This window comes from Mirounga angustirostris, unplaced genomic scaffold (genome assembly GCF_029215605.1).
Source record: "Mirounga angustirostris isolate CCGP_5_RB_7025 unplaced genomic scaffold, mMirAng1.0.hap1 SCAF_3, whole genome shotgun sequence".
Taxonomy (NCBI): Eukaryota; Metazoa; Chordata; class Mammalia; order Carnivora; family Phocidae; genus Mirounga; species Mirounga angustirostris.
The window spans coordinates 172,279,710-172,296,037 of record NW_026991711.1 but is presented as its reverse complement, the minus strand read 5'-3'; the positions used below and the strand labels follow the sequence as shown (position 1 = coordinate 172,296,037).

Sequence of the window (16,328 nt, the reverse complement as noted above, 5' to 3'; positions counted from 1 at the left end):
TGGAAAATCTGAATAGACTAATAATAAATGAGGATACTGAATTAGTAATCAAAACCTCCCAACACAGAAAAGGCCAGGACCAGATGGTTTTGATGAGGAATTCTACCAAATATTTAAAGAAAAGTTAATGCCAATCCTTCTCAAACTCTTCCAAAAAATTGAAGAGGATGGTACATTTCTAAACTCATTTTATGAGGCCAGCATTACCCTCCTACCAAAACTAGAATTGGATAATTCAAGAAAACTATACACCAATATCTCTTATGAATAAAGATGCAAATATTCTCAACAAAGTACTAGCAAACTGAATTCAACAATACACTAAAAGAATCACACACCATGATCAAGTGGGATTTATTCCTGGGATACAAAGATAGTTCAACAAATGTGATCAACAAATGTGATATCACATTAATAGAATGAAAGATAAAAAAAATCATATGATCATCTCAAAAGATGCAAGAAAAGCATTTGACTAAGCTCTACATCCTTTCATATGAAAAACCCCTCACTAATTGGGTAGAGAAGGGATATACCTCAACATAATAAAGGCCATATACAAGAAACCCACAGCTAACATCATACTAAATTGTGAAAGGTTGAAAGCTTTTCCTCTAAGATCAGGAACAAGGCAAAGGTGCCCATTTGCACCGCATAGTAATTGTAGTCCTAGCTAGAGCAATCAGGGAAGATAAAGAAATAGAAAGCATCCAAATAGATTCCTTCCTTCACGACCAGAGAAGGCTGGTCAAGAGTGGGAAGAGACTAGCCTCTAGAAAGGCCTTCCCCATCCTCAACTTTTCTTATCCCCCCCCCCAACAAAATATCAACCCTGCTGTATATATATATGTATATATATATATATATATATATGGAAAGGTGTGTACTGCCACCTAAATAATTGAATCATTTCCCAAAGGAAAGGGGACAGGAGAGCCTCTGTCTTTTGGCAACATCTCATCTCTTCCTTTTGCTTTTGCCTTTTCCTCCCTGCCCTTGGTTTCATCCTATTCTACACTTCAGATTTCTATTTTTGTGTTGAACTTGCTCCTTTTTTTCATATGGAAAAGATGACACTGCCCCAAGAGCCAGAAATAAATGGGATTGAAAACCATCCAAATAAGAAAGGAAAGCTAAATTACCTTCTTTTCAGATGACATGATCTTATATAGAGAAATCCTAAAGACAACCAAAAAACTGTTGGAACTAATCAACAAGTTCAGTGGAGTTTCAGAAAATAAATCAAAATACAAAAATTGTTTGTGTTTTTACACACAAACAATAAAATCACTGAAAAAGAAATAAAGAATGCAATCCCATTCACAATAGCATCACAAACAATCAAATACTTAGGAATAAATTTAATCAAGGAAGTGAAAGATCTGTACAATGAAAGCTATAAGATGCTAATGAAAGAAACTGAAGACACAAACAAATAGATATTCTGTGCCAATGTATTGAAAATAATTAATATTGTTAAAATGTCCATTCTGCTCAAAGCCATCTATAGATTCAATGTAATCTCTTTCAAAATTCCAAAAGCATTTTTCACCAAAAAAATTCCTAAAATCTGTATAAAACTGCAAAACACCCCAAATAGCCAATCCCAAGAAAAAAGAACAAAACTGGAGGTAATATCATATACACTTCGGATTTTCAAACTATACTACAAAGCTACAGTAATCAAAATAGTATGGTACTGACCTAAAAATTGACACATAGACCAAAGGAACAGAGAGTGCAGAAATAAACTCCCATATACACAGTCAACTAGCATTTGACAAGGGAGCCAAGAATATCCAATGGGGAAAGGACAGTCTCTTTAATAAATGGTTTTAAGAAAACTGGATAATCACATACAAGAAAACTAAATTGTATACCCATCTTACACCATTCACAAAAACTAACTCAAAACCAATTAAACATGAGACCTGAAACCATAAAACTCCTAGAGAAAATATAAGAAAAAAACTTCCTGACATTGGTCTTGTCAATGATTTTTTGGATATGACACCAAAAGCACAATAAACAAAAGCAAAAATCAAGTGAGACTACATCAAAAAAAGCCTCTGCACAGCAAAAGAAACAATCAACAAAATGAAAAGGTAACCTATGGAATGGAAGAAAATATTTACAAGCCACATGACTGATAAGGGGTAAATAATCTAAATATATAAATAACTCACACAGCTCAGTAACAAAAAAAATAATCCAATTAAAATATAGGCAAAGGAATGAAATACATATTTTTCCAAAGAACACATACAAATAGCCAACAGGTACATGAAAAGATTCTTAACATCATTAATCATCAGGAAAATGGAGATCAAAACCACAATGTGATATCACTTCACACCTGTTTCAATGGCTATTATCAAGAAGACAATAGATAACAATTGTGGGTAAGGATGTGAAGAAAAGGTAACCCGTGTGCACTGTTGATGGGGATGTAAATTGGTATAACCACTATGGAAAATAGTATGAGAGTTCCTCAAAAAAAATAAAAATAGCTCTACTATATGATCCAGCAATTCCACTTCTAAACATATATCAAAAGGAAATGAAAATAGGATCTCCAAAAGATATCTGCACTCCCTATATTCATAATAGCCAAGTTATAGAAACAACCTAACCCTCTGTCAATGGATGAATGAATAAACAAGATGCGATGTGTGTATACACACACACACAATGGATTAGCATTCCGCTATGAGAGAGAAGGACATTCTGCCATTTGTGACAACATAGATGGGCATTGAGAACATTATGCTAAATGAAACAAGTCAGCAAAAAATAAATATGGTATATCATTTATATGTGTGAATCTAAAAAAGCAAAAACTCATAGACGCAAAGAGTAGAATGGTGGTTACCAGGAGCTGGAGGGTGGGGACACTGGGGAGATGTTGGTCAAAGTGTATAAACTTGTAGGGAAAAAAATGAAAAGAGAAACAGTAAAAATGATTACTTGGTGAAGGGGGGAGGAATCCACTTTATGCTGCACTTCAGCACTTTTGTAAGGCCCAAATTTTTCTATCATGTTGTAGGTATTATGTGAAATATTTTAATGCACTGAAATAGAATATACTATGCATAAATATTTAATGTGTTTGTCCTATATTTTAGTAGCTTTTTGTCACACAAAAAGCCAACTTTGCATTACTAATGTGAAGTCTTACAAGCCATAACCACTTACTTAGTGAATGAATCAACAAATCATTCCTAAGTATGACTTAGTACCTTAAAGGGAACGCCTATGCCATTTGAAGATGAAAATGTTCCTGATGACAATCACCACTAACACACTGAAAACCCTTAACTCTGATTTTTTTTTATTTGGGGTGCTTTATGTGCTCCTCTGTTCCCAAATGAGGACAAGAATTACTTGTTGAGAGCAAGAGTCATCCACTACCACTGCTTGCATTCAGCAGAGACTCAAAGGCAGGTAGGTAGAGGAGTGGGAAAGCTTTATGGTGACAAAAAGGGAAGGTCCATCCTGATGGCAGGTTGTTGGAAGCTGGAGGCACTGATAAGAAAAGATCTACCCCAAACACCTTAAATCCTAAATTAATAGTGATAATAGAGGAACAGTAAAATACTAATCTGAATATTACAAAGTAATTACCAAAGCCTAAGTATAATCTAAAATTATTTAGTCTGTAGTTTATTCAATATTATATGATACTGGATTCCAAGGCATACCTTTGAAGAAAAAACTTTATTGATATTATTAGCTAAATAAAAGGCTTATTGCATTATTTTAATTCATAAAAATCTATTGTTCTTATAGAATTACTACTACGAAAAATATTATAATTGTAAGTATTTTAATTTGTAAATAAATATCAGATATTTTAGAACTCAAAACTATGTACTTTGTACGAAAACTCATTACCTCAGCTAGACTTTCATGCAATTATCATAACAAGAAACTAAACCCCTTACAGGTTTTACGTGCTTTTCTTTCTTCCTCATTTTTGATCTCTGACCACACATTTAAATACCATTTTTCTTTCATCATTACAGAAATGTTTAACTATCAGCCTGATTGCAAAGCAAAGGTACTCAGATATAAGGAGATTCTTAAATGGGCCATAATTCTTCCCATTCTACTTTTAAAGAAAAGTTTAAAGTTATACTATGAAAAAAGAAATAAGGGATGACATAGGAGTTACTTCTTTTGGATAGACTAAGCAGAAAACTGAGTAGGTGAGTACACATGCCTGTGATTAAGTTGAGGTAGGTGGCAGACTGATTCACTGAGTTGTCTCTGCCACCAATAAGCATATGTCCCTCACATATTAGTAACATTTGAGGACCTCCATTTTTATCTATAAACCAAGGGCCTTGGAATATATAACCTCTAAATTCCTCTTCCAGTAAAATAATGATACCATATGAGTTCACGGATCTGAAGATCTGAGAGTTAAGTATGAATTAATGGAAACAAGAACAAAAAGTCATACCTTTGTATTAGCTTTTATCTTTGTTTTACATTTGTTTTTTTCCCTGGCTTCACGAAGACCTTTCTGAGTAGGACCTTCTGGTGCATTTTCCTTTTCAGAATTAGGAACAACTACAAGATAACACAATTTATTCTTAGTATCTATTCTGTTTCTCCACAATAAATATAATTTTAACCAAATATACGAAAGCCAAAGTCATAATGATACATGTATTTTTTAAAGTATTAAACTAATAATATTAAAATACCACCAAAATGTTTAAAGTGAGCTGTCAAATTCATTTCCCCAAAATTCGGAGTGTCATGACTGCAAGGTCATGACAAGTGAAATGGCATGATGAGCCAGTTAGAGATCATAGGAGCCAATCTCCAATTACATTATATCCAATTCCTGTCATGAGGCTTAATGTGTATACAAGTAAAGTTGAAAAGGGTCAAGGAGAGAATGGTAAGCAATGACAAAATTTCCCAAGTGGAACTGGATAATAAATAACAGATTTTTAAAAGAATATTGTATTAATAAAATATTATTCTTTATGCTTCTCAATGTTGGAAAAAACAGAAAGGAAAACATTGGGTAATACTCCAATGTAGTTGTAACATTAGTCTCCAAACTCTCCTGGACATAAAGAACAGTCCTACTAAAACCACCTGAGGGAAAAACAAAAGTGACAGGGAAAGTCTCTTTCTTTTACACATCCTTCCATATACATATACCTACTTAAGTATACATAATTTCCCCCTTTATTTCTAAAGAGGAAACTAATTGCAAATAACTAATAAAGTTATAATCATTAACTCTTAAATAAAAGAAATAACTAAATGTTCTAAATATAACACTAGATTTATAACAGAGAAAAGATAAACACAAAAATATCTGGATGAGTCCAGGTTCTCAAAGAATTCTGAGGTAATAAAGGCAAGGAAGCACATAGCTGGCATTCTTTCTGATCTGACTTTTCCTATTCAGTACCAGTTTCAGAAAAAGGAGACAATCTCCAAAATAACATTGACAATAACATAAAAACAGAATATTGAATAACACAGTTCTAGATGAAAGTACTTAAAAGACTTCAAACACTTGGGTATCCAGACTGCCTATCCTCCCTGAATGGTGCTAAAAGTTAGAGCCCCACAGCATCTGGGAAGTCAAAGTGTGGGGGAAAGACAACAATTACAGCTCCCTGACATTAAGGAAAAATTTTCACTTCCAGTTCTCTTTTATTATATTCTCCTTTTCAACAACCAACAGTGACATCCTGATAATGATAATAATTTAAAATAATAATAATGAGCATTCATGCCTCATTGACTTTTTACTACATAACAGCCACTGGTCTAAACAATTTGCATTTATAATTTCACAAAATCCTGTCGATAACTCTGTCAAGGTAACTACCTTTTGTTCCCCTTTATATATGAGAAGGATATATATAGTAATATCTATAGGGAAGTAATAGAAAGCAGTAGAGAAACCCAGGATTCCAGCAGGTAATTCTAAGAACATGAGCATATCTCACGTAGCATGCAAAACATGACTAAGCATCACTTCATAAGAGAATAAAGTAAAAATGAAGAAGCAAACAAACAAAATGTTAAGGATAACAAATGAAAGTCAAAAACCAAAAAGGCTTTGGTTTATAAGTATATGTAGTTTTTCCACAACAAAATGAAATTACAAAAGTTCACACTTAATCATGTTTAGGAAAATATTCAACACTTGTAACCAAAACATGAGAAGAAACATTGCAGAATACATGTGGAATTAGCAGAGAAATAACACTTCTCAATTATTTCTCGGCGTACCAAGAACAAACATGATTTCCACTCTCCATCAGATAAACATCACTTTCACTTGCACAAAGATTTGCAGAATAAGAGGCTCAGACATAGGGGCGCCTGGGTGGCTCAGATGTTTAAGCGTCTGCCTTCAGCTCAGGTCATGATCCCAGGGTACTGAAATCGAGCCCCGCATTGGGCTCCTGGATCGGCGGGGAGCCTGCTTCTCCCTCTCCCTCTGCCTCTCCCCCTGCTCATGCTTCTCTCTCTCTGTATCTCTGTGTCTCAAATGAATAAATAAAATCTTTAAAAAAAAAAAAAAAGAGGCTCAGACATAAAAGTCTATCACATTCATGGTTAAGTGCATATAATTCTCAAATTCCACATAGTGCTTCTTAATGTTTAGTAATATCCTAGCAAATTCCATGTCTCTATCATAGTATCTTTATGTTTATCACACCCAATGCTTATTAATGACAGGCCTGTATTACTGATTAGTGCTGTGCAATTTCCCAGATTTTACTCGGGCACAATCAACATCTTAAGAAAAGTATAATTTCTTAAGATAAATGAAGTAAACATCAAACAAACACATCTTCACTTTAGAAATTTTGTTTATTGTACCCCCAGTGCTATATTTCATCCTTCAACAATTCCTTTATGTATGCACACATTCATTCAATCAATGTTAACTGAGTATGTTCAGGCCCCTCATTAAACATCAAAAGTGAACGAATACAGAATAGGGGAAGGGTGGGAAAACTGAGTGGGAAGAAATCAGAGAGGGAGACAAACCATGAGACTCTTGACTCTGGGGAAACAAACTGAGGGTTGCAGATAGGGAGGAGGGTGGGGCGATGGGGCAACTGAGTGATGGGCATTAGCACTGGGTGTTATGTGCAGCTGATGAATCGCTGAACACTACATCAAAAGCTAATGATGTACTATATGTTGGCTAACTGAACATAATAACAAAGAAAAAAAGAAAAGAAATAATTAATAAAATAAAAAATAAAAAAAATTTTAAAAATGCATCAAGAGGTGTGTGCACCTTATCTCAGCTGGTCCGCCCGAGACCCCCTGAGCGCCAACCCTATTCCCCCATGTGGTCCCATTTCCGCTCCAACAAGATGAAAGAAACTATCATGAACCAGGAGAAACTCGCCAAACTGCAAGCACAAGTGCGCATTGGTGGGAAAGGAACTGCTCACCTAAAGAAGAAGGTGGTTCATAGAATGGCTACAGCAGATGATAAAAAACTTCAGTTCTCCTTAAAGAAGTTAGGGGTAAACAATATCTCTGGTATTGAAGAAGTGAATATGTTCACAAACCAAGGAACAGTGATCCACTTTAACAACCCCAAAGTTCAGGCATCACTGGCAGTGAACACTTTCACCATTCCAGGCCATGCTGAGACAAAGCAGCTGACAGAAATGCTACCCAGTATCTTAAACCAACTTGGTGCAGACAGTCTGACTAGTTTAAGAAGACTGGCTGAAGCTCTGCCCAAATAATCTGTGGATGGAAAAGCACCACTTGCTACCGGAGAGGAGGATGATGATGAAGTTCCAGATTTTGTGGAGAATTTTGATGAAGCTTCCAAGAATGAAGCAAACTGAACTGAGTCAACTTCTGAAGAACATAAAACTTGAAGAAGTTACTGGGAGCTGCTACTTTATATTATGACTGCTTTTTAAAATTTTGTTCATGGATCTGATAAAATCTAGATCTCTAATATTTTTAAGCCCGAGCCCCTTGGACACTGCAGCTCTTTTCAGTTTTTGCTTATACACAATTCCTTCTTTGCAGCTAATTAAGCTGAAGAAGCCTGGGAATAAAGTTTGAAACAAGGTTAATAAAGTTCTTTGCCTAGGGAAAAAAAAATGCATCAAAAAAAAGACAACAATTTTCCCTTTCACCACTCTTATTCAACGGTGTATTGGAAGTTCTACCTAGTACAATAAGACAAGAAAAAGAAATAGACATACAGATTAGAAAAGAATAAATAATAACTGCCTTTATTCATAAGTGACATGATTGTATAGAAAACACAAAATAATCAGGAACTATCTCCTGAAACTTACAGTAAGTATTGTGAAATCACAGATATAAGATCAATAAACTGTAGTCAATTGTTTTCTTATATGCCAGTGATGAATATTAGATACTGAAATTTAAAAGACAATAAACTTATAATAACATCAAAATAAATTAAATATTTACATATACATCCAAGAAATATGTACAGGATCTGTAAGTGAAAAACTACAAAAAACTAATAAAGGAAGTCAAAGCAGATCCAAATAAATGGAGATATATTTTGTGCCCATGGATTTGAAGACTCAATATCATTAGTGTCAATTCTTCCAAACCTTATTTTCAGATCTCCAATAAATATCCCTATTTTGTATATATCAAATAAATAAATAAAAATGCATGAATATATTCATTTAACAAAATAAATACGTAAGGACCTACATTGTGCCAGTCACTAACTCACTTACAGATTAAACCCAACTGAAAAGAGAATTATTTAACTGAAAAAAAGGTTTTGAAGAAATTATCCACAATCTGGCTCAGAGAGCTAAACAGAAAACATCTAAGCGATTAGGACACACGTAAGCTAAAATAAGGAGATCAAGCACATATCTAATTGTAATTCAGAAAAAGGCAAATCGAGGTAAAGGGGAAGAGGCTTTACTTTAAATTTACTGTATTTTTACTTTAATTTTACTTTCTAATCTAGGCCATATATTCCATATAGTCATATGAAATTGGTACCATAATGCAATTCTGAGCGGCAACAAAATATCCAACTTAAAAAGCAGCAATTTATTAAGCTAAGAACCTTATGGAATATTTTGCTTTACTCCAAATGACACCTTTTTCCTCTATGAACCTCTGAAGTCAGCTTTTATAGTTGTTTTTCACTTCATCTAACATTTCCAATTTCTAGCTGTTCATCCTGAATTCATAATTTCTTATCATAAGTTATAAGATATATTAAAATACAATTATATGTATCTTTATAACCTACTTTGGAAATAGGCATTATTGCATTCAAATTGCAAACTTATAGGAAAGCAAAGTAATATAAGTTAACCAACACAAACATATCAAAATCAGCATATTCATAAACTTTTTTGAAATTAAGTAATTTGTACAAAAACTGCTTTTATCTCATAATATATAATATTAATGTGCTTTCTGTATAGTTTCTTATAAATATTTGATATATATTATGTTTCATAACAACAAAGAAAAATAGTACAGAATTGTCTCTTCAAATATCTAATCAATAATAATTCACTCTTTCATAGTTTCTCCTAGGAATTTTTCTATTATTCTACATATCATGTAAGAATAAATGTAGAATTAAAAACCATTTTCAGGTAAAAAAAGTTCAGTACTGTAGTATTAATAATATTCTCTCTGGGTAGTACAACTATGGATAATTTTAAAAATAAAGTTTGTCAGTTTTAAAATTTCTAAAATAGGCATATCACTTTTATAATCAAAAAATATGGTATATTTAAAATAACTAGATTACTCCAAATCAGTTCAATTTTTGTCTTATCCCTAAATTTGGATTGAATAACAATTAATTTGTCTTCTTCCCAAAGTTCAGAGTAAATGATGATCAATTCATTGTTCCCTAAGTACAGAGTGAATAATATTTAATTTTAAGAATCTCTACTGCCATACCAACCTTTGCCCAAAATAAATGGGTAGACTTTTATATGGATGACAGGTATAAAAAGTTTTTAAAAATTAAACTAAAATGAGCAAAAGGAGGGGGACTTAATTCATATTATGAAGGATGACAGTATTTATGAGAGACAGCCAGTTAACCAATAAATCAACTTCTCTTCAAATTAGAGTTCCTGGCTAAGTATGGTTCCAAGTTGATCAGGCAGTCAGAGAGATGAGAATCTGACATGACACAGCCAAATGCTAAAACCAGAAGCTTGGGAAAAGGTACTGCAAGTCCCATACCTAACACCAGAATGCATGTTTATAAAGATCATAAAATTATTCAGTACAGAATTTAAGGAATTAATTTTATTCAGGTAGTTGGGATTCTGCAATTAAAAGAATCTACTTCTTCATGTTGGGTTGAAATTTATTCCTTTTGACCAAAAGCCACTTCAAAACATCACAGATCTTTCCCTTTTTTCTTATCTCTTCTTCAGACTAGGTTTTAATTAATGTCTCTTAAATTCACTGACATGCCTGTCATCTCCAATCTGTTGTGAACTATAAAATTTTCATTTAAGCTACCATATTTCTCAGTACTAGAATTTCAATTTCCTTTTTTTTTGTTTCTATGTATCTGCTAAGATTCCCTATCTCCTCAATTAATGTCCTATTTTTCTTTAAGTCCTTGATCATATTCAAAATAGCTGCTTTAGCATTTTTATCTGCAAAATCCAACACCTGGGCCATCTCAGTGTAGGTTTCCATTTATTGAGTTTTGTCTTGATTGTGGATCACCTTTTCCTGTTTCTATAACGTATAGAAAATTTTAATTACATACTATGCAGTATAGATAATAGATTATAAAGACTCTGGCCAACTGCCTTCCTTTAAAGGGTAGTGATTTTTATTCTAGCAGGCAGTTTAATTTTTTGATGATCACCTTGAAATTCTAGGCTTAATTTTATGCTTTATTAAGGTGGATCCATGCAAAGCTCTAAATTTTTCCCAAGGCTCTCTAACTTGGCAAGATTCAAACTCCAAATTCTGTCTTCCCTAGAAATTCTATGTAAGCTTTGTTTTTTGGTTTTATAGGGCAGTACAAGTGTTATGTTAATATGATTATATTAAATGTTAGTAGGTGTTACCAAGATGTTAATGAGGTCTCTCCATTCCAGGCATGGCAATGTCTCCCATCTCTGTTTGACTTCTAGAATCCTTGTTCCTCTCTGAGCCCTATAAAGTCTTCTCTTTCTGGTAAGTCTCTGGTAGTCTATGTGTACAGCCTGGCTATCAACTAAGGACTCCTAGTAAACGCCCTCACAAACTGAACCACTGCTCATTGCAGCACCCTTTTATCTAGTGCAATTTCCTACAGATTCTAGTTGCTTTGACAGCTGTCAACTATGATCTTTGCCCTTTCACAGTTCATCAGGACTGGCAAGCTCTTCTTGACCTCCATTTCCATGGAATTTGGTTTGGAAATTTCCGCAGGCACAAAGCCATGGTGATGGTGGATCTCAACTTTAAAATTTTCCTTCTATCACTTACCTTCTGTGACTTGTGCTATTTTCCAATGCCTAAAAGTAGCTGCCTTACAGATAGTTTTAAGAGTTTTTTACTGAAAGAAGGTTAGTCTGGTACCAGATACTCCATCATGGCCAGAAACAGAAGTCCTCCCATCATAGTTTACTCATATTTTTCTCTAAAATTAATCTATACAGTACTGTATCTATACTCCCTCTTGATCTTTTCATTAGCATTTTAATTTATAAAATAGTCATCATATCATTTATTCACTTTTAAGTATCTCTAGCATTTGGAGCTCTGATAAAATTTAAAACTCGCCAGCTAATATTAAATTAGTTTAATCACATTTTACTTTTACCTCTAATTTCAGAAGCATGATAATTATGCCCTATTTCCATATGCTTCAGTGTTGCTTGAAGCCCAGAAATCTAAAAAATAAAATCAAAAGACATGGGATTATATACAAAATGACCCAAAAAGGATTGAATAAAATGCAATGTTTAAGTATCAACTGCAAGATATAAAAACATTAACCTCTTGAATTAATTCCTATATATTAAAAAAATTTTAAACATGAACTGTAACAAAAGAAAAACATAATTTTAAGTTTAAATTCAATTCCATGGGGAATTATTAGGTATCCATTATAAATAAGCATCTGAAACATTTATTCCACAGCATCATTTCCTGAAGCAAGAATACTTATTGTACACTTTGAATGATAATTATTCAGTATTCTACTTTGAGAGAAGTTTCTCCTCTGTTGAAATTACTTCACAACAACTTAATTCATCTTTCTGTTTATAAAAGATGAGGAAGTATTAGCTGGGAAGTAAAATATGAAGAGACTGTTGTTTTTCCTGAAACTCTTAGCTCATTTTCCGCCCATGGACACTCCTTGTTTTATTAAACATGTTTTATAATTAAGAACATTTGTTAGTTTGGTGGCATATCATTTACCTATATTTCCTGAACAATAGACTTGAATTAAAAACTCAACCTTAAAGAGTTCTCTCATCCCTCATTGTATGTGATTATACCAACACAAAAAAAAATCTGTTTAATTATATATGGATATACACATCTTTCCTTCTATCACTGAGTAGTAACATTCCTTTATTAATAGAAAATAGCAGATAATAAATTGTAACCTATAGATTAGTGCTCATGAAATGCCTGACTGGAAAAAAAAGTAAAAAATGTATATCTATTCTTAGATGCCAAAATGGATTATAAAAATTTTAAATGCACTTACTTAGAATAGTGTAAGGTCGACATAAAAGTTGCAATGTAATACAGAGTTCTTGTGTACCACCACCTTATTCCCACTGCTAACATCATGCATTACCATAGTGCATTTGACACGAGTAATGAGACAATATTGATACATTATTATTAACAAAGTCCATATTGCATTCTAATTTCATTAAGGTTTTTTTTTTTAAGATTTTATTTATTTATTTATTTATTCATTCATTCATTCATTCATTTGAGAGCGAGAATACAAGTGGGGGGGGAAGGAGGACAAGCAGAGTCGGTGCTGAGCATGGAGCCCGATGTGGGGCTCTATCTCATCACCCTGAGATCATGACCTGAGCCGAAATCAAGAGTTGGATGCTGGGGCGCCTGGGTGGCTCAGTTGGTTAAGCATCTGCCTTCGGCTCAGGTCCTGATCCCAGGGTCCTGGGATCAAGCTCCGCATCTGGCTCCCTGCTCTGTGGGAAGCCTGCTTCTCCCTCTCCCACTCCCCCTGCTTGTGTTCCCTCTCTCGCTGTGTCTCTCTCTGTCAAATAAATAAAATCTTAAAAAAAAAAAAAAATCAGATGCTTAACTGATTGAGCCACCCAGAGTCCCCAAGATTTTTCTAATATACTTTTTCTGTTCCAAGATCCCATCCAGGATACCTTATACATTTAGTCATCATGTCTTCTTTTTATTATTCTGATTATTTTATTTAAATTCAATTAATTAACATATAGTGTATTATTAGTTTCAGAGGTAGAGTTCAGTGATTCACCACTTGTATGTAACACCCAGTGCTCATTACATCATGTGCCCTCCTTAATGCCTATCACCCAGTTATCCCATCCCCACACCCCTCTCCCCTCCAGCAACCCTCAGTTTGTTTCCTAAGGTGATTAAGGGTCTCTTATGGTTTGTTTCCCTCTCTGATTTTTCTTGTTTTATTTTTCCCTCCCGTCCCCTATGCTCCTCTGTTTTGTTTCTTAAACTCTACATATGAATGAAATCATATGGTAAAGTCCCCCAATAGCCAAAGGAATGTTGAAAAAGAAAGCTAAAACTTGTGGCATCACAATTCCAGACTTGAGGCTCTATTACAAAGCTGTAATCATCAAGACAGTATGGTACTGGCACAAAAACAGACACTTATCAATGGAACAGAATAGAGAACCCAGAAATAGACCCTCAACTCTATGGTCAACTAATCTTCGACAAAGCAGGAAAGAATATCCAATGGAAAAAAAGACAGTCTCTTCAACAAACAATGTTGGGAAAATTGGACAGCCACATGCAGAAGAATGAAACTGGACCATTTTCTTACACCATACACAAAAATAGACTCAAAATGGATAAAAGACCTAAATATGAGAGTTACGGTTTTGAGGAGGAAGACCACAGAGTAGAAGTGTCATTAATAGCTCATCAAGGGTATTTATCAACATGATTAAAGATTGATGATAACCCTGATCACTTTCCTGAAGTAGTATTTGCCAGGTTTCTCTACTGTAAAATTACCCTTTCCCCCATTTCCACTGTACTTGTGGAAGCAAATCATTTAGTATAGCCAACAATGAACAACTGGAGTGTTAAGCTCCACCTTTTTGAGGGAAAGATTATCTACATATGTCATTTGAGATTCTTCTTTGAGAGAAATATTTTTATTTTCCTCCATTTACATACTCATTCACTTATTTATATCATTATGAACACATAGATATTTATTTTATACTTTGGGTTATAATCCCATACTATATTATTAATTTCTTGCTCAAATTTTTCAAAATTTGAGCACTCGGAGCTGTTTCAGGATGATTCCTGTAATCAGTATGACTCCATTTGTTGATGTTTGGCTGCTAACAGTTTTTAAGCCTTACTTCCTGCTTCCCTGAGCAAGAGGCTATGAAAGACTGGATGCTCCCTCCTTCGCCACTGGTGGGAGATTCAAACCATATAAGGCCCTCCTCCCACACAGGGACTCTCATCCTGCTCCCAAACCCTAAACACAACAAAAACCCCAAACCAGTCTCCTTCCTTAGCTCTCTCAAGACATTTCTGACCTGCATGTAAGGCATGGGCTGCTCTCCCCACAGAGCTCAATTATATAATGTAAGTGTTTGCATACCTTTTTGCTGTGTGTATAGCACCATCAGTCTCAACAGCCAAACCAAATTTGGTTGTTAGTCCATTTAGGAAGTGCCCTCGACAGTTCCTTTGTCCCTTGACATACCCTAATGTTTTGTTCAGTCCCCTCCCCCTTCCCTTTTCTCTCTCTCTCTCTCTCTTTCTTTTACTGAGTATCTCCTAACATTCTAGTGCAACAAGATGGGACAAATGTTCCAGGTTCATTTTGTATTTCCTGCCCAGCCTATAATCAGCCACTTCTCCAAGGAGCCCTAACTTCCTTTTATTGGAGAATGGTATTAGAAACAGGTATCTATGCACCGGATATACTCATTTGCTATTGGAGTGTCATTATTTCTAGATTCTCTCAGCAGGCAGATTAGAAAATATATACATTTATTTTTTAGAATACCTCCTGAATTAGAGACCATGATCCAAAAAAAGATAAAATGTAACTTATTTTATACATACACACACACACACACACACACACACACTAACAAATTATATATCTTTCCAATCATAGGGCTGTAATTCAGAATTTTGAACATTTTCAGTGATTTTGTAAAACAAAACAAATTATAGGTTTTTCTATAAGATTTAAATAAATTTGAAAGTTGCTATACAATTACCTACCAAAAGAATTTGAAAACACATACTTCTTTTAGATTTTTGTCATCTTACAGTATACTTTCCCTTTTATATACAAACTAAGTATCATAAAAAAATTCTAAATCCTAACCTTTCTTCTTGCAAGACATTAGAGAGATCTATATGTTTAAAGAGAAAGATAGTGAGCTAAATATTCAAGATAAGGTTTTTAAAGAAATGATTAGGAATACAGGTAAAAATTATAAGATACTTCCTACTGCCCCAAGATCATACTCCAAAAGTTTTGGTTAGAAGTGACTTCTCAGAGGGGTGCCTGGGTGGTTCAGCCGGTTGAGCCCCTGGCTCAGGTCGTGGTCTCAGGGTCATGAGACTGAGCCCCATGTAGAGCCCATGCTCAGTGGGGAGTGTGCTTGAGATTCTCTCTCTCCCTTTCCCTTTACCCTTCCCCCACTTCTCTAAAATAAATAAATTAAAAAAAAAAAGAAGTGACTTCTCAGAGCATCACTGAAATAAAGCAGACACTGAAATAAAGATATAGTCAAAAAATAAGCATAAAAGTTGATGTATCTTCCATGTTAGATCATAGAGGAACTCTGCATATATTTTAATATAGCTTCACTTTTAAAAATTTTTTTTATTTTTTTTTTACTTGGTAATGCCTTTTTTTTTTTTAATTTTATTATGTTATGTTAGTCACCATACAATACATCATTGGTTTTTGATGTGGTGATCCACGATCCATTGTTTTCATATAACACCCAGTGCTCCCTCCTTAATACCCATCACCGGGCTAACCAATCCCCCCTCCCCCCTCCCCTATAAAACCCTGTTTGTTTCTCAGAGTCCATAGTGTCTCATGGTTCATCTCTCCCTCCAGGTCCCCC

At 34.3% G+C, this 16,328-nt stretch overlaps 1 protein-coding gene and 1 pseudogene across 1 annotated transcript in view; one reads left to right on the top strand and one right to left on the bottom strand.

Moving 5' to 3' along the window:
- The window catches only part of SPAG16 (sperm associated antigen 16), a 943,524-nt gene that overhangs the window by 866,954 nt on the left and 60,242 nt on the right, over positions 1-16,328 (bottom strand). Inside the window, exons 8-9 of the mRNA XM_064587011.1 lie at positions 11,828-11,897; positions 4,466-4,575 (exon numbers count right to left, since the gene is read on the bottom strand). Coding sequence (XP_064443081.1) covers positions 4,466-4,575; positions 11,828-11,897 — 180 coding nt within the window. The remainder of the gene's footprint in view (positions 1-4,465; positions 4,576-11,827; positions 11,898-16,328) is intronic.
- LOC123838500 (transcription factor BTF3-like) lies at positions 7,291-7,862 on the top strand (annotated as a pseudogene).